The following is a 24,137-nucleotide window of genomic DNA, read 5'->3' on the forward strand; positions in this document are numbered from 1 at the left end:
TTGAAGTTGTTCTTGTCAAGCTTTTCAGTGACAATCTATGAAAGAGCATCAGACGCCATTACAGAAGATTGCAAAAAAACACTTCTTCTACCTCACAAGGGCAAATCTGCAAAATTGACGAAAGTGGTATTTGACCACACAGTCACTTCCTAGTGACGATTATGCATCAACAGGCAATAAGAATGATTCTCTCACTCCCAATATCTCTGTGCACAGGCATACGATGTAATTTCTGCGATAACTTTTCACCAACCTGTAGAACAATGGTCACACAGCAAAAACAGGGCACTTTCTTGAGTGCCTGCAGAAAACTTCCGCCACTAAAACGGGCCCCGAAATGGCCTCGAATTAAAAAAATAATTTCACTAAGGGCTTCGCCTACTCCCGTAGCATATACTGCCCTCTCGCCACACCGCGAAGGGTGTCCCAATCTTAGACAGTGCACTCTCGCACTTTTCGGCTGTGCTACCTACAGAGGTTTGCTCCCAAACTCGAAAAAAAGGAAAGCAACACTGATCCTCTTACTAGGACACCGCGAACTTGGTTTGCTTTCTTGAGCTCCTTACCATGAACCAAGCTCTGATACCATGTGAAGAGAGTGGGAGAGAAGGAAGGAGTCTCACTTGCGACTTTCTCACATACACAATGGGGAAGTGAAAGCCAAAAGAACTCTAAGTACAAAAGAATAGGTGAACCCTATATGTGGGTCTCAAACCAAACTCAGCTAACTAAGGTGGCATACTAACTGAACCACTAACTAGAGTACATAAAGATAGCTGTCATCCAGCTATTATTCATGGGCAGTGTACCAACTGCATCTGCAGCTAACAAATCAGTGACATAAATGCACAACGGTCACCCTGGCATATCACGAGTGGAGCTCGATATCTCAACACATCATTAGTTAAGTCTTTAAAAAAGCATGCACTACTTTTTTATTCAATTTTGTACTTGTTGGTCCTCTAGAAAGTATACTAACCAACTAACAAATTTTGTAGAGATGTCCCATCCTTGGTTCCCATTCCCCAACTTTAGCCCCTATAGTATAATGATAGAAGTTGCAACTTGTGTGTTCAAGGATAAGTCATATCCTCTTTGTCATTGTCTTGTCCCCCTTTATAGCTCTTCTAAGTCACATGTCTTACAATAAGATAATAATTTTCTAAGATCCGATTGTGTTGCATCTAAATTTATTTCCATAATCAAGAATAAAGCAGGGATAAATGAGTGTCCACAATGCTGGGAGCATCATGGAAGGAAAGTAGGATATGCTTCTAGTGCTCCAAATCAATGGTCATGCATTAAAACAAGAATTGATGAGCATGGATAATTGTACGTGCACTTCACAAGATGTGATTGAATAAGTACACATATAATCTTGCTTAATGACGATCAAGCAATAAGTGGATAGAGTGAATCTGCACCCATGGATTAATTAGCAATGAGATTTGCAAATCATAACAATGTTTTAATTTGGAACAAGTCCAAAATTAGATACAATTGATATCTATTATTAATCATAATGCTTGAAGCGCAAAAAACATCTCTCTTTTTTATGCCAAATCATCACTGAATAAGCCAAAACCTAAATGATTTTTGCTTAATAATTAAAACATCATAAACAAAAGTGCATCTCTATTTTAAGCACACATGAAATTGGCTTGGGATTTGTGATACATGGTTGATTTCAAGCATTTTCATTACCATGGAAAACTCATTAGTGAACAATTATAGGGAAGGTACTACATAGCCTTAAAGCATATGGGATATGTGCTTATACATCTACATGTATACACTAGCAATAGCTGTCCAAAAAAAGGGTTACAATAGCAAGATGACCCTACAACACTTCTTTGGCATGCAAAGAACTTGATGCTTATTCCCCTCCCTTATTTTGCCTAAGAATTAAGACACAATGTCCCTTGTTCTGATACCTATAATCTATATAACACACCATTTCATAAATTTTGACCATCTAATCCAATGTTGGATAAGAAAAGATGGTTGTGAAGTGGCCCGACCTTCGCTTTGGTGTGTATGATTGGGGTGAGACCGAAATACAACTTGGCCACAATAATATAACCATGTAATCCAATTTGATATAATAAGAGATGGCAATGAGATCCTAGTCCTTATGATTGTTGATTAAATTGGATGGGTGATGCCCCATGGTGCCTACGGTGCATGCATTGTCCTCGTGAGTTGTGGAAGGTGGGTACTAATGATAATAATTTCAACTCCCACTATATGTTGAGGGTGATTCTTATTCACCCCAAACATTGCTCTGGAAGAGGCTGACATGCAGCACATCCATGATTGCTAGAACAACTAGGATAAGTTAAGGCCATGCTCACCATTAACATGTCTTAAGTACCTAATGACATGGTGGGAAAAGAGGTTTTTAAGGAAAAAACTAATTTCCCATGTCACATGTCATAATGTCTTGTGAAAATGTGGATTTTATGTAATTGTCAACCCTCCAATGCTTTTTGTGAGACATAAAAGAGCGACCTCTTGGTTTTGTGGGAAAAAAAGGTGGAGCACCACATGCCACCTTGGCCCATTTCCCACAACGTAAGGCCTTCAACCGCACACAACGGTTAAGAAAACACAGCAATCAGGTTAAAACTAAAGTCTTTTGTATGCTTTCACCCAACGTCACGCACCATATTAAAAATAAACGAAGTTTGTGGAATGGAATCGCGATTGGTGGGATGAGCTGGGGGCATGATTCAACCAGTCTGTGAGACTACACGTTTTTGTGGGCAGTGAGCACTGCACGGTCTGGGTGCTCGCAGCTCAATGCTCCTGTAGAACTCGTAATAGTACCAAGTACAAATGGCGGAATCCCCGAGAGGATGCAAATCTAGAGGGGCAACTCCGAAAAATGCGAAATGAGTGGCCCTGGCACCATAGCACAAATTGCGTGCAGGGGAGAGGAGACGTGCGTAGGAAGGGTCCGTTCAGGGGGCGGTACCCGAGGAGCTGGATATGGGCGCCATTGGGCGGGATCTCGAGAGGTTACCTTATCAGGGTCTCTTGCGCTGTCACACCGTTTGCTACTGGGGTTGAATGAGAATGTGAGGAAGGAAGAAGTGCGCTGCGCAGAGTTTAGTCGGAGCAGGAGGAACAAAGCAAGATATGGGCTGTGGAGAATGGGATAACAGAGAGCGAATGTAGTTCTGATTGAGTACATTATTGGAGATAAATAACTTACACCTACATGAGAAACAGCCTGCAAGAAGAAAAAACACACAGACACAGAACACAGGTCCATCTGATTGAATCAAAAGCTCCTTGAAGGTACATCCATCTCAGGAGGAACAAAGCAAGATATGCGCTGTGGAGAATGGGATAACAGAGAGCGAATGTAGTTCTGATTGAGTACATTGTCCAAAACCTCGGTTGGAGATAAATAGCTTACACCTACATGAGAAAGAGCCTGCAAGAAGAAAACACACACAGACACACACACACAGAGGTCCATCTGATTGAATCAAAAGCTCGTTGAAGGTACATCCGTCTCAGCTTTAAACTTCACTTAAAACATTGGACAGTACGAGTTGGTGGGAAGCCAATTGGTCTTGAGAGGAGATGGATCATAGGGAATCAAAGGGAGGACGAGAGAGAGATGATGACTAGTTTCAGAAGTAGACATACCTTTGATGTAAAACGTCAAGGACGACAAGTTGCAATTTGGATATCCCTCACCTCCCTTCCCGTTACAAATGTCCATTTCACGTTGACATGTCTAAACCCTATCCTAAACTTTGACAATATGTGGATCCTCCTCCTCTCATATTTCATACACATGTCCTATACCATGACTCACGAGGTTTAGGGGCCGTCTTTCATCATGGGAAAAAGTTTGGCTTATCTGTCCTAGTAGATAGGACTATTAAGTGAGGGTTAGTGTTGGGCTCGGGAGGGGGCTTTGTCTACCATGGACCCATGATCACCAATCCCTCAAAATCCTAATATCCATTTGTGGAATACCAAAATTGTATGAAGAGAAAAAGATAGAAGGTTACAAGGAGCCACCAAAATTGTATGAAGAGAAAAAGATAGAAGGTTACAAGGAGCCTCCTGACTCGGGTAGGCTAAAGACAAAACAAACACTAGGATTAGTGTTTATAATAGCTGAATGAGAGATTCTTTTGGCAAAAAAACTCAGTGTTTTGCATATGTCTTCACATGTCTTCTTAAATGCCAACTTGTTACGATATTTCCAAGTCCACAAGATGACCAGAGTGCGTAACAACTGCCATAACTCCATGATAGACTCCTTTAATTGACCCTTGTTGCCAAGAATGGCTTGCTTCGATGAAAGTTCTATGAAAATAAAAGCAGATTCAAGCCACCTACAAACTTTCCTCCAAAGTGTATGAGCCTCAAGGCATTACTAGGAAAAATGGAAATTCTTGACCTTAAACACAAAGGGCACAAAGGAGATACATTAGTGAAATCCTCATTTTGACAATCAATTTACCAAGAATAACGAAGTTTGAGTGAAGAGGTGGCTTTACAAACCTGCTTCACTCTACAAAACAAAAAAACCTAACACACTATCATGCAGGGCATAACAAAACCAAATTTTTTGAATTGACCCAGCTATGCCATGTTCAATTAGGTCTACATTAATCTTTAAGAGAGCATCCATGAAGTCCTGAGCACCACCTTCTTACTCTTGTTTTTGTGCTTTGGCAAAATAATATATTCCCATTCTAAACCAACCAATTTAGAATGGGAATTACACACCCGTCCTATTCCTACCCTAAACCATCCCATGTGCTAATGCCTTTATTACTGCATTTGGTCCCCTCACCTACCAAATTAGTGAACAATCTTGAAGTCACCTAGTTTTTATTTATTTGTGAATTACCCGTTAATGATTGGGTGAAATCTTAGGGGGTTTCCTCAATTTCAGTAGATGTGATTTTGCATTAAAAGGCTATTATTTTCTAGGATTGATTTTCAACATGTGGCTAGAAGACATGGGGTATCAATATACTAAGCAACTTTATGAGTGCCTCTATTAGCCCCTAGGTGCGTGATAGCACTGTGTTTTCCCCAAATAGTGAGCTTGGTGGGAAGTTGTGGGCCATTTTTATGGATGCCACAAAACATGTTGCACATTGATGAGCCAACATTACCTTCATGCTTCTCAAATACATTGAGATGGTAAATCCAACCCTTTCATCCCTCGTCTTCCATCCTTATCCCCGATTTTCTAAGGTTAGACTAGATGTTATGGTGTCAGTGCACCTATGGTCATTGAAGTGTGGAATCACACAATTGAGGTAAAACAAACCAATGCACGTATGAAGTACAATTGATGCGCCACACCACCTTCAATTTTAAAATGTAGCCCAAATTGGCAACCAAGGCACTAAGAATTTTTTTAGAAAAAAGACTTGGTAACCAAAGCCAAAGCATGCGGTCCGACATTTATAAGGGTCTTGAACTAAGCAATGAACTAAAAAGATGAAGGCAGCTTCTTAACACTCTTGATGAGTTTTGATGATGCTGGAAGGGCTGCAAGTACTCCTTGCACTATAAAAAGCATTGGTAACTAAAAAAATTTAAAGTTCCAAGACACGTAGATGCATTAGCTTATAGAGAGTGGCCTATAGTGGATTGTTGCTTTGTGCTAGTAATTTTTTTGTAAAGAGAATTACTGTAGTTTCCTCTCTCGAAGATGCAACAATGAATGTGTCCCTACATGTATGATGGGACTTAGTGTTTATGCATGTCTAGTCAATAATGTTCAACTTTGTGTGTCCTATTAATGTTTTGAGATAGACATAAGAGTGGATTTAGCCTTAAGGAGACCACTTGAGTGATTGATAGCATAAGGAAAGAAACAAGGTGATAAGGTTGTTAAAACTCTATCAAGGGATGACATAGTGTTACTCAAAAAAGAAATCACATTAGGAAAGAAATAAGGTGATAAGGCCCTTAAAACTCTATTAAGGGATGACATAGTGTTAGTCAAAAAAGAAATTACATTAATTTGTGAAAGGGAAAAAAGAGAGGGGTGAAATGGTAGGAGAGGAGAGGAGAGAAAAGCAAATTAGAGGCACGAAAAGTGAGGTGTAATGTAAGACACCTTCCCATGTAGGGGAAGTGTTCCACCAAGGGCTTGCTTCCATGTAGCCCAGCATCTGTGTGCGGGAGCAGGTTCCCTTCAGTGCATCAATGCTTGAAAGGATCCACACATTTTTGTTAGATCCATTTGGCCACCTAGGGTGCTCCTTGTAGTGATAAGGATGTGGAGCCAATCAACGTCCGTGAGTCTATTTCCAGCCAAATCGCTCTCACATGATGCTTAGCCCTCTCTCTGCTTCCGAATACTCTATTTGCTTTCAAAACAGGTCGTCATAGACAAATCTGCTTCCTAGTGCCAATATGCTTCTCCCACCGGTGCTAAGCTCGCATCACACCTCCACCTCATGGAAACAGGCCCCAAGTGCAAGGCTCCAAACTAGGTAGTTTTTTGTGCGGCAAGTATCTAACAAATGCAATTTAGACACCAATACCACTTGAATATTCTTTAGATTTCTTCAATGATTCAAATCTATTAGAGAAGCAACCAAGAAGCTTTTATCAGAGAGCACTGAATACAAGGTATTAGGTTAAATTTGCCTCCATTTAGCTACTGGAAATCGAAGGGTGTTGTCACATGTGGTCACCAATTAAGAAAGCAACATAATTTAGTAGGAAAAAAACAAGTTTTTGGAGAAGAAGTTCTAAAAAAAGAAGAGGGTAGCCACCAATGACATTTGATTATAGGTCAAGGAGTGCCTCTCACTCTCATGGTGGGGTGGAACAGAGAGCATCTTTGTCAAACTCGAAGCCACAATTATTGAAGGTTAGTCAAACTTATTAGCTTGCCCCCCCCCCCTCCCCCAAAAAGGCCAACATTGAACATACTAGGCCTATCTTGCATTTTCTGAGATCGCACCTGCGAGATTAGCCTTCCTTTTTCATGGATTTCCCCGCTTTTCAATGCCCTTATCCTCAAATCACTTCCCCCCTCAGGAACGTCACTATTGCGTGACACTGAGGATTTTCCGAATCTGTGGTGTAACTAAGCCGCGGGCCAGCCTTCCATCCAAGCGCGAACATAGTATCATCAATGTTTAGTGTATCTGTTATTCGAAGATGGCGATTTTGATTGAATGGAAACTACCACAGTTGAATGGAAGCAGTATTACATACTCTACAGTTGTAGAAACACTGTGTATAGAGGGGTAAGATGGCTGTGAATCTGTGATGCAAGAGCGAAGGGGGTGGCCTCGAATGCAGACTGTGGTAGGGAGAGGCAAAATTTGCCGTGAATCTGTTATGCAAGGCGAGGCAAAATGGCAGTGACTCTGCTATGCGAGGCGAGGCAGAATGGGCTGTGAATCTGTGATGCGAGAGTAGGCCTCTTCCAATTCAATGCTCCACAGTGTTCCGGGATGCGGCGAGAAGGCCGGCTCTACGAAGATAGAAAGAGCGAATGAGACAAGGGCGGGTGGGGCGTTTGCACAAGTCTCAGAAGGAATCGCCTCCACCGAAGCTCCTCCTGTCTTCTTCCGCAGCTGGCCTGTGCTTTGACCCTTGGCATCAGCACTGTCCTTTTGACTGACCTCGCATGCGCTGCAGCTCACTTTCTTCCCTTTGGAGGTTGGATGGAGGCGCTGGACCCGCGAGAGAGAGAGAGAGAGAGCTCATGGGCCTAAAGGGGTCTCCACCGCACGCGGGATAACAACGACATCGCTTTTGTTGAGAAGAAAATGCTGGGTTTCCTTGGAAAGGAGCGACACTCCCAGGACCTGTACTTTCCTCGGTAGTTTCCTCGATGGGCTCGTGGGGTCGAGCAGAGCGACACCCTTTTACGTAATTACCCTTCCCAGATCCGGCGACAGGCGCACACGTAGAGTTGAAGCGAGCTTAGATAAAGAGCATCTTCAGGGCATTCGCTGAGCTCACGTTTGTGTCTTGCTGAGATGTGGTGCTGAGAGGTGGAGTTTGTGGCTTCGGTCGGAACCTCTAACAGCTCTTCCCCTTCGCCAGACAGCGGCGACACTGATCTCTTGTGTGTCAAGTGGGCACCGGGCTTCCAGATAGAAGGAATGGTGGGAAAGTCAAATGGCGAGTACTCGATGCCAATCGGGAGCTGCTAGTTTTTCCATGCCCTCAGCATCGTTTGGACACGGCCTGCAGAGTGTCTCCACGGCATCTTGGTCACAGTTTATGTAAGTTCGCCTACGTTCTTCGTTTTGATATCAATCGTCTTTGCTGCTACATGTAAAACGTGTCCACTTTCATTGCTCCTCCCCCGATTCCCTTCCCCAACCAATGACAAAATATGATTGTAGCTTTGCATTACCAGGCGCTCATTGGAACGGCATTTTGGTCCTGCCTAAGGACTTCGGTTCGTTGAAACGACATTTTGGCCTTGACTAGTAACGATAGTTAGCTGACCACTAACTTTTTGCATAGGGGTAGCATCGTTCACGATGGCCTTTGGGGCATTTGTAGTTTAGCTGCGAGACACCAAGATTGGTCCCGGATGTGAATGTACCCTCCGAGGCAAGGAGTTGTTACTGGGTGCAGTTTTTAACGCCTAAATGTGTTACCATGTACAGCCAAGGAAGAATACTTCTGTATGACACTCAAAGGAATCTGCCAAACCAGTTCGCTACTCTATCGTCGAGCTCAGCGTAAAGGGGGCCTTATGTTACAGCCCTCTATGCCTTATCGTCTAAATCTGTGCAGGGATGGCTGCTTGCCCAAGACGGAGTGCTAAACTGTTTAAAATTGAGAGATGCAATTGCGTTTGACGTTTTTGGTGTTTGGGAAATATGCGGTTCTTGAAGGCGTTCTCTTTGAAGCTGCTAATACCCTACTAATTTGTGAAGCCATAGGAGGAAGGCAAGATGAAATTTGTGGAACTTCGTGTCTTTTTGACAAAAGAGTCTTTTTTCTAAAAGACACGAAAAGGTTGGAATAAACTTGCATCTTTAAGATGTGAATCTTAAAGGTAGGAGCCAACACCTTTTGTCAATGCCTCCTTATAACATCACATTTTTGCTTATAAGCCGCCCCTTCTCAATTGGTTTTAGTAGTGCTTCTGTGGACAGTAGTCTTAAGGGTGTAGCCACTACACCCAAGCTTTTGTCTCATGGTTGAAGATCCATGCTTATGCGGAGCCCTGTTGGACTGCCCATGGTAATATGCCGATTTATCGGATGGTGGAAGGTTCTTGTGTATGCTTAGCGGTAATATGCTGAGCCCTGTCGGACTGCCCACTGATCGGATGGTAATATGCAATGTCAAGGACAATTATAGTACCCCATCTAAGCGTGCCAAAGGTGCTTGTGCAACTTGTACATCTCATGGATAGGGATGTGTGGCACCTCCTATTACTTGCAGACATCCTCTTTGAATTGCCTCATGGTCTTAAGGTGCTCAACAGTAGGCTATGAAGGGCAAAGAATTGCTATTTGTGCTCCTTGGGTGTCATGGGCAATTTGCGGTATCCTATGAAAGCCTTGTTCCATACTCATAAGTCCTCATATTGTACAGCAGGGGATGGGACGAAGGGATAGGGGAGAGAGAGTGGAAGGGGGAAAGGGAATGGGAGATGAAGAGATGGGGCAGAAGAGAGAAGTGTGTGTGTGTGAGAGAGAGAGAGAGAGAGAGAGAGAGAGAGGTACAGACGAGGCATTGCATTCTGTGCATGGAATGGCATAGCAACATGATGCTCAACAAAAACAACTGTAAGAGTATGACATGGAACATCCCTGTTGGGCTGAACCCTCTGTATGTGATGGGCATGCCCTTCACCGTCCACACTTGGATTAAAGGGAAACTCAGAACTACTTTTGACTCCAGCATCTGAGTTTGTTGTTACTCGTGAGTCACATCAGGCATCTAAGGAGCATCCACAACTCATCATCATCAGAGAGCTCTATGATCTTACTAAGTTTCGTGGTCCCAACATACCTTTTGCATATCTCCCTAGGCTTGGGAGTCCATTTTTCACCACATTTAAAGCATAGGTCCCTTCTGGCTTCGCATCGGTCTTGCATAAGACATTCTGCTATGGCCTATAATAGGTGGGCCCTCCCCGCCACATCCAGCATATCACTCCTCTTTCCATTGAAGAGCTGAAGTAGCATTGGGCTCAGCTTTGGGAGCACGTTGTCCATCACACTTTCCATCTCAAGAGTGTGCCTGGAGGCGGCTGACATTCAACAGAAAGGAGAGCATGGCTACTTGAGCTTGTATTCAGGTGGAGCTTCTATTCAGCTTGCTTGGGCAGCATCTATACAGATCTATAAACCCAACCCCCCCTTCCTCCTCTTCCCCCCTGTGCTCTGAACTATTCTTGATTTTACGAAGATAACATCTGGGAGAAGCTAGCTAAGGTTGGCGAAGGCCTCTAGATCATTGGCCTATGTTAGGACACCGATCATGGGTCAGAGGAGCTGCTCTATCACTTTCAAAGGGCTCTGGACCATAACACCCGAGGAGGAACTGTGGAGCATTTGTTTTTTCTATATCCATTAGTTCGTCAGTGGCCTGGTTTGTGCAAGGATCTACTTACTTTCATCTCAAGATTTCATTATCAAGCCTGCTTATAAATGTGATGATCACTCCTTTTAAAAAGAAACAGTGGGGTCCAAAAAGGATCGGACTCCAGACAGGCAAGCCTGCCACATCAACCAGCCATGGCACATTTGTAGGCCTACCAGCCATGGCACACTAGTAGACGTAGGCCTGCCATGTTGGCAGGTCTTGCCACATCGGCACACACTGTCTTCAGCATGAGAACTAATTACATTTTCTATGGCAATGAAAGTCTTCACACATCAGCAATAACAGAAGCAAAGAACAGTTAGAGTTTCTATGGCAGTTGGCTATGCTCGTTACATTGGAAAGAACAAAGCATGAATATATTGCACGGTCATAGGCAGACATTATTAAACTAGATTAGTTCTGTCCTTCATGGGGAATGGGGGGGTTAGTATGACAGTCCTTTAGGCTTTCCTATTGCCTAATAGGGGGCCGGCACCTCTACATAAGAACACCTGACACTTCCACCACCCTGATGGAACCTACAAATACCTGGCTTTCTGAAAAGGCTTTTGCAATCTGAAGAGAGAGAGAGAGAGAGAGAGAGAGAGAGAGAGTGACTGACTGACTGACTGACTGAGCATTCCAATGTTTGTTGGTGGACAGCACTGGTAATCCAGGCCCGAAGACTATTAAGGACTGCTCTGAGCTGTATACCCTTTGGAATTCACAGCTCGGCTCGAACTACGCTGCCATCCGGGAAAGTGAGTATCTGCCTTTTGGAGATTCAAATTTGTAGAATCCTGTTGTTCGTGGTGGAAAGGTCTGTTTGGGAGATGTGACATTTCTTTTCTTCCAGTGAGGATCCTGAGAGTGAATCTAGGTCTTTCCAATCAGAAAGCTTTAAAAAAAATCAGGATTGGCTGCATTTTCATCCACTTTTGGAACTGTTTGTGTGTGTGTTGTGAATCTGCTTGAAGTAGTATATCCATTATTCATGGCAAAGCAGTGGTACTGAGGAGAACATAAGCCTTACGAAGTTATATTTCTAAAATTTGTCATTTACTCATAATTTTTCTTAAAGTTGCCTACAAGCTCCCTTTTTTTCTTTGTTTATTCGCTTGTTTTATAAAAATGTTAATTTGTAAAATTGGATATATTCTAGTCTTAGAAGGTATATCCATTATTTATTGCAAGCAGTGTTTTCAGATTTACTTTGCCTTCTCATTGGCTCAGTTTAGCACTATTTCAATTTATTTCCCTTTGGGAAAAAGTCCCTGTTAATGCAGATCATATTGACGGTCGTACTGCTCTGGGCACCCAATCTGCAAATCCTTTAGTTTTGGATAGTGTATGTGAGGTATGCACTTCTCAGCATTTGTGTTTTATTTTACTCAGCTACATTTAAGAATTTTATATTTTTCTTAAATTTAGTGCTCATAGTGTTCGACTGCCCGTTTGGCAATTTGTTCAGCACCTGCAGCAGTCTTCCCAGCTGAGTTCGCTTTCTGGCACAAGTGCAGACTCCCAATCTGGAATAAAGGCCTTAAACCAGAATACAATTATGGGTTTTGAACCACCCGTGAGCCACTTTCAGGCCTGGGCAGAAAACAGTCCTCGGGCAGAAACCTCCACAGATATGGATGGAGAGGCAAAGGATGAAAGGGTGGGGAAAGCCTATAATTCTTTTTCTACTTCTTATATATGACTAATGAATGCATGCTTAAACCCAATGATTTCCGTTCTTTTTTCTGAACTGTTTTTTGGTGTCCTCAGTTGGAAAATGGTAACCGTGGAGAGATTATAGTTTCGTCAAGGTCTTCTGATCATGAACGTGCGAAGAACACAGACTCCAAGGTAACTCTGCTCAGCAAATTCTAGAAGAGCTTTGCAATAAACGTAGCTGCTCTGGTTATGGGTGTGGCCATGGGAAGACCACCTTATTGTTCGGTCTTACTGGAGACATAAACTTCTGCATGTCACTAGTTTCTGAGTTGTCCTGTTGTCTATTTTGGAAGATGTATATTTTGAAGTGATATTTCCGGAGATAATTGTGATTGACCTTGCAGGCTACTTAGGTTCTCTGCAAGAATTTATGACCTGTAAAAAGGGGTTTTGTTTCCTGAGGAATTCAGATTATTGAGAGCCAGATTTGGGTGTACAAGGATTGATGTATGATTAAATGATTTCATGATAATGCCATGTGAGACTTGCGTCTTAGATGTGTAAACTTTGACTATGAGTTATACGAGGGAAAATATGTATGCAAGGTTTGAGAGGACAAACATGAAACTTTGATATCAAAATTTAGTTAAGCAGCAGCATATTTATGAAGAGTACTAGAAAAGAAATTGCGGACATCGAGGTGCTCATGGCCAAATTTAACAAACTTCACCTCAATTTGACAATTTGGATTCACTTAATGCTTGACACATAATACTTGCCTGGCATTCTTCATCAACTTACTGTCCTTTGACAGTTTTTTTCAAGCTTTCAAAAATAGGACAAACCTGAAACTGTGATGTCAATTCATGTATAACAGCAGCATAGTATGAAGTAGAGTATGAGGGGGAAAATTGGGGACACCTTCAAGCTCAATGCCCCCTTCCCCCTCTCTCCCTCATCAATGTACCTATGATTGTATTTTATTGTGGAACCCTTGTGTAAATGTAAATGACTCTTTGTTCATCAAATTGTTGGAATCTCCATTGGCACTAATTGTGCTGACTTTGTATCAAACTTTTACTTGCCAGAGAATGCAGTTTCAGCTCAGGAATGGTCAAGGACTCAGGGCTGCCCTTGTCAAAGTAATACTAGGACTCCATGTTGCAGAGACTATTCTCCATGAATGGGAAGAAGCTTGGGAAATGGAATAGGTAGCAATCCAACAAGAAGAATTGGACAGTAAAAGACGTTAATGAGTATGGTGGATTCCTAGATGTAGAGGCACGCACTGGGTACAACACATTGTTACTATTGTCTTGTGTAGGGCCACTAGAAGCAATATTGTTCACATGGACCTTAAGGATCAATGAAAGCAGTTTTTTCGAACCATGTCCAATTCTACGGCCAAATTGTTGGTTAGAGGGTCTTGATCCTTGGGAGTTTAGAGGACATCATCTCCCCAGAAGCAACAAAGAATGCTGTGCTTGTTCTCTCCCATGAAGTCGATAGCCTTTAATAGAGCATTCCTCAACCAAAGTGTTGAGAGCAATACATCTTCAAGAGCTCAAGGTTGGTAAATAGGACACTCAGAGTTGCACCACTCAAGCAAGATACGTTATTCCTATGGGAGCTTGGTAGTGGCACTATTTTAACTTTAGTCCCAACTACAAGAAGGGATTGGAGTCTAACCAATTGGGTCGAAGGTCATTCCATGGCTTCAAGATGTATGTTTTTCCTAGACCATTGATTTCAGCCATCCAGTCCAATTCGTGGCAGGCAGGTTTATTTGGTCTATGTTAATACTTCTGCAGAATCATCAGCCAACAACCCATAGCTGGATGGCTTGTGAAAGGAGTTTCAATAGTTATCTTTAGAGCCTTCACGGCAAGAGGATCACCGATATAACTTCATCCTAGAGCTTTGTCACTCAACAAGCATCCATTCTGGCTTAGTAAAATCATGGTGAAGGAGTGTAGCGGGAGCTAGACTATCCTCACTCTCTCTGCTGCTCAATCCTAACTGCAACTGCAAGATGAGGGCATAAAGTGATGCTGTGGATATGAGTCAGAGAATCAGAGGGAGAGAATGTAGTGGACCTACGAAGAGGAAATAGATGCAACTGAATAATGAATGCCCAAAGGGCTGAATACAACAGTACGAAGGGGCTGAAACCCTCACTGCAAAACTGGAAAGACTAGACTACCTAGAGGAGGTGAGTCCTCACTAGATCCCTGTAGAGAGGCTGAGGCACCCTGCTGGTCTCCTACGGGGAATCCTGTCTATGCTGTACTGAAGGCTTGGAAGGCCTGAGGTGGGGATGAGAAATGAAGGCCAAGGGGGCTGCTTTTATAGGCCCCCCCCTTGGGCCTCAAACTGACCGACTAGGCATAGTTCTGCCCACCGACCAGACTGCTCTTGTTCACGGACCTACTGCTGCTGACATGGCAGCCGACATGCTGACATCCGTGCTGATGTGACCTGCTGACATCCTCGCTGATGTGGTTCTCTGCTGACGTGGTGCCCTGCTGACATGCCTGCTGTATGGTTTGCTGATCTGTCCGCTGCTTGCGTGGCAGTCCACGTGGCTGCTGCATGTTGACTGGGCAGCCCACGTTGCAGTCGAGCATGCCACGGGCTGAGGATGCCCGTGACAAGGAGTCAAGGGACAGTTGCTCAGAGCAAGCTTCATCATGCCCAACCATTCTCCATATGCAGTCCCAAACTTTTTTTGTCAAGAGGAAGGATAAGCTAGAGTGTGTGTAGATTACCATGCTTGCAAGACATATGTTTTTTAAGATGATCTAAAGAATGAGTACAATCAAATCTAGATGCACAAAGTAGATATCCACAAGTTGGCTTTTTGCATAGATTGTAGTCGTGGTCTTTGGTTTCATAGAGCAATTGCAACACTCAACCTGATGATGTTGTAGGTTTTCAAGAACCTCATCAGTAGATGTGTCTTGTGTTCTTAATGACATTCTGAAACACTTTGCTCTGTCCTATGTTGTAGTCATTATATCTTGGGAATTTCTGCTTTGGGTATGTTTAGAATCCTTGAACATCGAATCAAAATCCAAAGTGGCAGCTTCAAAGCCCATTTTCTTTTTAGCTCTTAAGTTTGTCTAGTTTTGGAGGTCATTTGTTCTTAGGTGTGTAATATTGGTCTCTCCTCACCCTCTTATCTTATTATCTATTATTATTTTTGGATTAAAATAAACAAATAAATAATTAACTAATTTAAGCATAATGATTTATTTCCTTGAGTTTGTGCAAAACTCCAATAGTAAAAAGGAAAAAGCAGCAGAAAATAAGAAAGAAAGAGAGAGAGAGAGAGAGAGAGTAAAGTTCACCAATGGATTTTGAAGGGCTTTGTTAAATAACTTCGATATGCAGTAGTGTTTCTCAAGCAGCTTTCATCCACTGTTTGATGGAGAGATGGATTTACAATCAGCTCGCTCTTGATTTATAGAAAGTCTTTGTCAGTGAGACAGCCTTGATGCTAGATGTCACCTAACCATGCTTAGACCCCATAAACACTATCACAGCAAGGAAGCGTGATTCCGCTCATGTAGACATTAGGAAGATAACAGAACAGCAACTGATCCGGAGAGGCAATATCAGCATAAGATAAACATCTTGAGTTAGGCCGGTTCTTCTTTGACTTCAATAGAATCTGACAGAGAGGCATTAGAAAGTAGTTGAGCGGCGATAGAAGCTGACGTGGAGGCAATGGGGTTACGCATCCTTTCCCTGAATTCATCTGCAGCAAGTGCTTCTCGGCGAACCTTATAGGATACACTAGAAGAATCCGCAAGTGAAATTGGCCTCTTGAAGGGACAAACAAGAGGAGAGATGGTCCGGTGAGGAACCACTGGTGCAGCAAGGGCGACTTTTGGGCCCACAGAAGAAGGAGGTGCTGAAGGAGGAGGAGTTGAACGAAGGGGTGGGGGGGGTAGGAATCAGCACCATTAGTGCAGAGGACACCCATCTGTATTTTATGGGTAGGATTTCCTGCCAAAAAGTTTATGGACTGGATTTTGGAGAGCTTTCAACAGATTCTGGAGTCTATGAGGGAGATAGCCAAGCATAGGAGGCTTATTTGACCCAAGCCAACAAAGCACGGTGCATATGTGGAGTACAAGGAAGGCCGGGTCTACTTCAAAGATCATCAAGAAGAGACTCAAGCAGATTGGGAAGAAGTCTGAAGCTGTCTCATCAAAACTTGAGTCTATTCTCCATCATACGGCTCATCTATATCGCTGCATGCACATCTCTAAGTTTGATAATTTAGCTCATGAAGGTTTCAATACATTTACATATGATGATGTGTCTTTAATTAGCTCTTTACAATGATTTCGCGAGAATGACAGTTATTCAAAATGGCACAACGAAAAAGCGTATGTGATATGACATAAGATATAGTATTAGTATTCCCATGATAAGTAGGGGTTACTTCAACTATTACTTGGTAGGAAATCGTTACATTCGGGAACACCTTGTTATATAGGCAAAGTGTGACCCTTGATTAGATATTGCAAGAGACAAACCAAGTACGCTGTTCATATATAGCTATCCAAGTTACCAAACACAAGCTTATTAATGAAAGGGTAGGGCAATGAAACAAGATATCTAGGGAGAGGATGCTAAGAGGGCTAGTACGATCAAGAAGCTCAGCAAGGAAACTGAAGGCATGTCTTCAAAAACTAAAAAAACAGGAATTGCATGAGAATGATCTATGAAGACCACAAAAATTTGAGAGATTCTGCAATGCAAATCTTTCTCTTTGTATAATGCTTTGGATTTAGCTTGAGGATATGGCCCAAAAATTGAGGCTACCCAAAAAAAATGAGAGACGTGCTTCTTGGAGGGCACCTCTATAGGGATTTCCCACACCCTTTCACAGAGCGTTTCTTAGGGTTCAGACAAATCTGATCGATAATCAGAACTGAATGGTATAAAACATATACACGCACTACGTGTTTTAACTTAAGGATCTAACATGGAATGAAGATACAAGAGGAGAGGAGAGTGGGGAAGGGGAGAGGAGAGGGGAGGGGAAGTAGCAAAGGGAAATATCCTTATAATACAACTAAGAACATGAAGAAAGGTCACCCCCATGGAGGGAGGGATAGTGGTGAAGCACAAATTGCGGTTTTTGTCTTGACCACATGGCGACAAGATTAGTTAAGTAGGTTGTATTCATTGGCCCTTTATCTGTCTTCAGTGTTATGGTAATACTATTATGCGTTTGAGTTATATCCATACGAATCAAATTTAATCTGCGCATTTATAAGATGGTTTCTTGATACAAGTGTAAAAACATCATATTTGTGTGTAACTTTGTTGGTTTGAAGGTCAATGAGCATGCTGTTTATGGTGTAAATGAGTTTAAACAGATATTCTTATTGATGTTGTTCTTTGATGGTCATAGGTGCTTAGGCGGCTCGCCCAAAATCGGGAAGCTGCTCGCAAAAGCCGTTTGCGAAAGAAGGTGAGTCCCATGCACTCATCATTTAGCTGAATCCTTTCAGTGGGTTGAAGTTAATGAGAAAAATAAGTCTTTGTGACCTATTTTTAGGCATATGTTCAACAATTGGAGTCAAGTCGAGTGAAGCTGAATCAAATTGAACAAGAGCTTGAGCGGGCACGACAACAGGTAAAAGCCTCGATACCAGGAATATATACATTGGAATAGAGGCCAAATGCAATAGAAACTTTTCATTGCTCTTTGTGTGCCTTAAAATCGGTGCAATTTTGTAAGTCAAGTGATAAGTAACTAGTGCAGGGATTATGTTAGTCTGTGGGCAAAATGATAACGCACAAAAGGCTGATAAATCTTCATATATTGATAGGGAATGTATGTAGGTGGATATTCTTCTGGAGGAGATCACGGACATCTAGGCAAATCAATGAATTCAGGTATCAATCTTGCCCTAGGCCATCTGCTTATAAATATCTTCAATGAGACTGAACATGCATCAGTTTACTTTTGTATCTAGTTGGTGTTTCTTTGGTCCTCTCAGCATAGGGTAGAGTCAAGGTGTTTCTTTGGTTTCCTCTCGGTATAGGGTAGAGTCAAGGTATGTTATGAGAAATACTGTATTGCCGAGGTGTGTAATCTGTCAATAAGGCGAGTTTCAGGTCATTCACGGAAAACAAAGTCAAAAGAAATCTCCAGAGCGGGATAAAATTTAGATAGGATCAAATTAAAACATGAAACAGTTTCTAATTGCAAAAAGTAGGACACACATTTGCCCTTGTATGCTAACAATGAATCTAACAGAGAATCTACTAGGGATGGATGCCAATTAGATTATGGATAAGGGTAAACTGATTTGTGAACTGCTGCATAAACTAGCCTTACAATCTTTCTGAACATGTTTATGGAAGGTACAATGAAATAAAGGAGAGTAAATGAAGGGAACCGACTGAGCCTTCCCTCTGGATGTGGTTACGTAGGTGCTATTACTTGGATGGTTTAAGAGGATCCTGTAGGCCTGCTTTGAAGTTGTTTGTTTGAGTTGGGTTTGTCAAAGTTGACTTCTACAAGCAGGCATGTAGGCTGAAAGCACAGCCTTCAATGAAAAATAACATAGCGACCTCTTTAGTATCAGACAGTACTTAAATTGAATCACCTCTTTTGGAAATTCGTCTCTTTATTTGCCTATAGGCTATTAGTGAAGTCATTGTCTTGAAACTTTCCAAATCTTGACGTCCTTGTGTGAGGTGTTTGCTTTGTGTTGACATTGTCTTGAACATATTGAGTTTGTTGGATTTGTCTCTTCCACCAGCCTGACTTGATTATGCCAACTGCTGTTTCTTTTGAGACAACTTGAAATTACCTTTGTTAGCATTGAGGAAAGAAACGCTGTCTTCTCCTTGTCAAGGCTAAACATAGAATGGTGTCCTTTTTCTGTATAATATCTTCTCTCGCAAGTCTGCCTCTGCTCACTGAGTGCAGAAGTGTGAAGCGTAATAACATAAGAGAGAAACTTTATGTGTGAAGAGCCACTGAAAACCAGAGCTGTGGACTGAAGAGGTTATGGAGGGGTTCTGAAAGGCCTAACTACTGCTGCTGAGCGGCTGATGTCATGTGTTGAAATGTCATTCACGGTTTAGGAATAATGTCAAATGTTTCATGCATGCTAGGCACACCTGCTCTCGATTTCAGATTAGATCTGTATGGACAAGTTGCACCTGTGGCGATTTTTTGGGATAACTGTCAGGGTTATTGCTCTAATGTTTTCAAATGAAATTCATGTCAGAGAACAAGGGTCGACTCCCTGTTTATAAGCCCCCAAAATGAGGAGAGCATGGGGGAGGGACATCTGTAGAGAAATAGGGGAAGGGAGAGGATGAAGAGGCTGCCATGTGAGCAGGACACAGGCTGCTATATGTACAGCAAATGATTATCCTTCTTAGGTTTATTTATGACCCACCCTACAGCTGCACAGGATGTCCCATTGTGTGGGCTCCAGAATTTGGCAAAGACCCAGCAAAGAAGGAAGCCAGTAGGGCTGGTCTGGCCGGCCAGTCCACAGGTTGGTCGGCCAGCCAGCAGACTTTTCGGCAGAACCCAGGGTCAGGGTTGGGCAGAGGAAGGACCAGTCGGCCTGTTTCCAGGGGCTTGCTGCTCTATAGAAGGTCCCTTTGGGGGGCCACATAAGTAGTCATAAGAGATCGCATTGCAGGCTGCAGGCAACACTTTTGGAAGTGCAGCCAAGGCAATAGAGACAGCCAACAGAATTGCAGCAGCAAGGGACAGTGGGTCCAGCTCCTGTTCCAGCCCTCAGAAGTGCATCTGGGCACTAGAAAGGTGGAGATGGCAGCAGCGGCAGGTGCGGCAGAGGCTAGCAGCAGCAGCAGACCTGAGGACGTTAGGGCTCTTCCAGTCAGCAGAACACAGGTGCAGAAAGGGAGCTGAAGTGACAGTTTTTGGGCTCCTCCAATAACCACTGAGGACCTCGTTGCGAGGCATGCAGTGGAAGTAGTAAGCAGTAGACTAGGGCAACAGTTTGTGACCTCAGTTCCACCGTTTGTAATACATTTTGGGTCGTCTCTTGGATGTTCTTATTCAGTTATCGGCTGCCATATCTTGCGGTCTATTCCAGGTCCGAGGCTTGAGCGTGGTTTACATTTCTATGTATATGTTAGAGTTCTCAGGTGTGGTCTTGTGGACAATTTGTTTTCTGCTAACATAATACCAGAAGCTAGTACTTGAGCTAGTACATGTTCAGATATTCTCCAACAATTATTCGTTTTGTTGCTTTACAGTTCTTGAAGCGACTTAAAATTTTGAAGGTCAATGCCTATGTTGCTTCTTTACTACACTTCATTATGGCCTTGGATTTTTCTACGTACTAATGATTTACATTATTATTTTTGTTAGCAGGTGCTGCTGCATTTAATGTAGATTATGCACGATGGGTTGAGGAGCAAAATAGACAGCTTTCAGAGCTCAGATCTGCTTTAGCAGCTCATGTGAGTGACAATGACTTGCGTATGCTTGTCGATAATGGCATGGCTCACTATGACGAGCTTTTCCGTCTCAAGGGTGTAGCAGTCAAGGCAGACGTGTTTCATATTGTTTCTGGCATGTGGAAGACACCTGCAGAACGGTGCTTCATGTGGATGGGAGGTTTTCGTCCCTCTGAACTCTTGAAGGTCTCTCTCTCTCTCTCTCTCCCCCCCCCCCATTTTCCTTTTCCGCATGCCCCCAACCCTCTCCATGGAATTTGCACCTGCCCATTGCAAACGTCCACACACATGTACATAAAGTGTGCATTGCTTTACCCTTCATTTGTCTGAATAAAAAAGAGCTGACTGAGAAAAAGGCAGCACAAGCTTTTACAACAGATGAGAGGATATTCCTACTGGTATGACACATTCATAGAAGCGTGCATTTGTGCATAGATAGAGGAAGAAGAGGGGTCGAGGTTGCATTTGTGTATAGATAGAGGAAGAAGAGGGATAGAGGGAGGGAGGTATATGTATGTTAATGCTGAGTCTTTACAAAGTACCTCTGGTCTCTAAAAAAATGTTGTAGTGTGTGCGCCTCATAGGCTAGCTTTTGTTATTGTGGCCAGTGACAGGACGGCATCCTGTGAAAAATTATTGACCTGGGAGGTGAATTGTGGGCATCGCTGCATTTGGTAGAGGCAAGATTGCAATACTGACACCTGGATATAAAGTGCCCTTTTGCGGCTTTAATTAAGATGTTCCTCAATTGGAAGTTGGCAAGTGTGAAAAGATTGCACTAAAACGAACCATAGGTGTTAGGAACTACAAAAGGGCGAGTGATGGTGGGGGACAGAAACGGGCAAGGAGATTTCTGCCTTGCTAAGATGGATATGGTATGCGGAAAAGGGTGAGATGTTAGTAGATGAAAAGCATGGGGCCAAAGTATGTACTGCTGCCTGTGGCGCTAAGTTAAAAGCATGGGGGGGAGGTTGCATGTGGTGGTTTTTCTTTTGTGGCATGTATATCCTCATTCGGTTTTCTTTAGTTGGTGCAAATTGCTGTGGTCCTAGGTAAAACATGATCAATTAGAATGAAGTCTTTTGTTTCCTTTACAGTTATTCTAAAAGTCGTTTCTATGCAAGATTTATTAAGAGAGGATAGCATTATTTTCTAAGCGATTATTGTATAACATGGTCAGATTCTTATCCCTCAACTTGAACCACTCACAGAGCAGCAGCTACTAGCTGTTTGCAATCTGCAACAATCCTCACAGCAGGCAGAAGATGCCTTGTCTCAAGGCATGGAAGCCCTTCAGCAGAATTTGGCGGACACACTATCTGCTGGCTCATTGGGAACCCCAAATGTTGCCAATTATATGGGTCAGATGGCCATGGCCATGGGAAAATTAGGCACCCTGGAGAATTTTGTGCGACAGGTTGTTTCTTCCTTCAATTCTGCATATTATGTTCGCAAGTTTAGTTACTGATCTTCACTGTCACTTTCAAAGATACTCCTATTTATTTAGCTTCGTTCTCAAGCAGTGAACTAGTTGAAACTTTGTTGAGATTGACTAATTGTTTAGTCCAAATGTGAACAACTTTTGACAATTGACGCTTGTGGACAGGCTGACAACTTGCGCCAGCAGACACTGCAACAGATGCATCGAATACTGACAACCCGTCAGGCAGCAAGAGGGTTGCTTGCAATGGGGGACTACTTTTCACGTCTGCGTGCATTAAGTTCCCTTTGGATAGCTCGGCCCAGAGATTAAACTTCATTGCTTATGTTGACATCTCATGCCAGGGATTGCTCTGGAGCTGGAACAGTGTGCTTAAATGTCGTCGTGAATTCACATAATTCTCTTTGGTGCAAGGGGTGATGAATCTGAGGATGACAGTCTGAACGTCACTCATTGAATACGTGAGAGGATGTATGCAAGCCCCGATTCATCAGTCATGCTGTGACCTGTCATGCCACTGTTGCCTTGTTTTCATATACTATTATCTTTCTGTTTAGCAGCTTATCTGGAAGTTATCTCACTATGCCTTTTCACTTCTTTTTATGAGGATGTCTATGCTTACATTTCTGTTGGTTCAAGCTCGTGTAAGCAAATGGGCGATACATTGCATCTCCGCAGTGGGGATGTGCAATGAGGATATTTTTATCAGTGATGTTTTCTTTGTCTAGTTGATGTAGCAGGCTTGTAAATTGCATGGGCTTTTTTGAAAGCTTTCATCCATTTTTACTGCTAGTGTTTTACTTTGAACTGTAACTGTGTCTCAAGGAAGTCCATGCCTGAACAAGGCCGTTCATTGATGCCCTACCTTCTTTTCTAATTTAGTCTAGAGTTCAAAACTATCTACTCTTGAATGTGGTTTCGTTGCGATCTACTCCAAGGACCGACTTTGATTGAGTCTGGGCATGCACCTGTTGGAGTTTGCTGCATGTTTTAGGACATTCTTGAATGAGAACAATATTTTTCTTTCCTTGTCCCAAAGACCGAAGGGTCTATGAGACTAAAAATACCAGATGTAAATGAGCTGAATCGGTGGATCCTGTAAGCAGGCATGTACACCCAAGACACGTGCAACATAAACCTTGAAACACGAGTACAAAAAATATATGAGCCCATGGAGAGGATGGAAGCTGTGGTGTGGCATCATTGCAGTGATCCTTGATGTTGGCAGAGAAGTCAAGCCAAAAAAGATCGTGATGATGTATGTGGCCGTAGTGGCATAAATCGTGTTGGTGCCGGTCTGTTTGGGTGGTCCCTTGTGGTCTCCTAGCTGTGGCCTTGCGTTGGATATGTGCCATTGTCACGCACGTCGGTTGTGCCTCTGGAGGGAAGATCCTCGAGCAGGATTCGTACATCAGCTCATTGTCTGTCGTATCTTTCGCTTGTTCTGTGCTCTCTCGATGGAAAAACTCAGTGATCACAGTGTGAATGGAATCTGGCTGAGCGCCCTAATCCTATTCTCACATATGTCTTTGAGCAGATGTTTATTTTGTTTTGTTTTGTTTAGGACTGGCACTCATCTCTCTTAGGAGAGTTGTGTGCTATCTATGTGTATCTATGTGTTGTATGGTCTCATGAATAAGAGCTACCAAACATCTTTGATTTGGGTAAGCCAAGAGGCTAGAGAGGCTATAATTCATCCTTGAAAAGACAATTGTAGCAAACTCGAATCTCATAGTACACACGGGCATCTGAAAGGACTCTCTTGTAGGTCATACAGCTCAAGTGTGGCCTTTTCGTTCGTTCTCAATTCGTAGTCGGTGGAAAAACGTAATTGCCCAATCGATATCCTCAAAGAGTGGGGGAGATGGATTCGTGTATAGCCTAGTGGGTCGGTGAAGTAAGGAGTGATCTTTGTAGATGCTGATCCTCACAAAGCTCACTAGAGGCTAATTAAGTCTTGAATGCGTAGCTCTAAGAGATCCTC

At 42.8% G+C, this 24,137-nt stretch overlaps 1 protein-coding gene across 2 annotated transcripts; it reads left to right on the forward strand.

Annotated features, from left to right (window-relative positions):
• The first annotated feature begins 7,466 nt into the window (after positions 1-7,466).
• LOC147902973 (transcription factor TGA2.2-like) lies at positions 7,467-23,012 on the forward strand. Of its 2 annotated transcripts, none has more exons than XM_087374082.1 (11): positions 7,467-8,243; positions 11,236-11,333; positions 11,844-11,929; positions 12,044-12,235; positions 12,346-12,426; positions 17,666-17,725; positions 17,813-17,890; positions 18,087-18,153; positions 20,624-20,898; positions 21,893-22,129; positions 22,319-23,012. In XM_087374082.1, exons 1-11 carry the CDS (start codon positions 8,137-8,139, stop codon positions 22,463-22,465), a joined length of 1,428 nt encoding a protein of 475 aa, XP_087230208.1. In that variant the 5' UTR covers positions 7,467-8,136; the 3' UTR covers positions 22,466-23,012. The 2 variants fall into 2 exon arrangements, with proteins under 2 accessions (XP_087230208.1, XP_087230209.1); XM_087374083.1 differs by having other exon boundaries at positions 20,627-20,898.
• Positions 23,013-24,137: the final 1,125 nt, after the last annotated feature.

The sequence above is a fragment of the Dipteris shenzhenensis genome, chromosome 4 (genome assembly GCF_047967505.1).
Source record: "Dipteris shenzhenensis isolate YYH24624 ecotype China chromosome 4, Dip_SZ_1.0, whole genome shotgun sequence".
Classification (NCBI taxonomy): Eukaryota; Viridiplantae; Streptophyta; class Polypodiopsida; order Gleicheniales; family Dipteridaceae; genus Dipteris; species Dipteris shenzhenensis.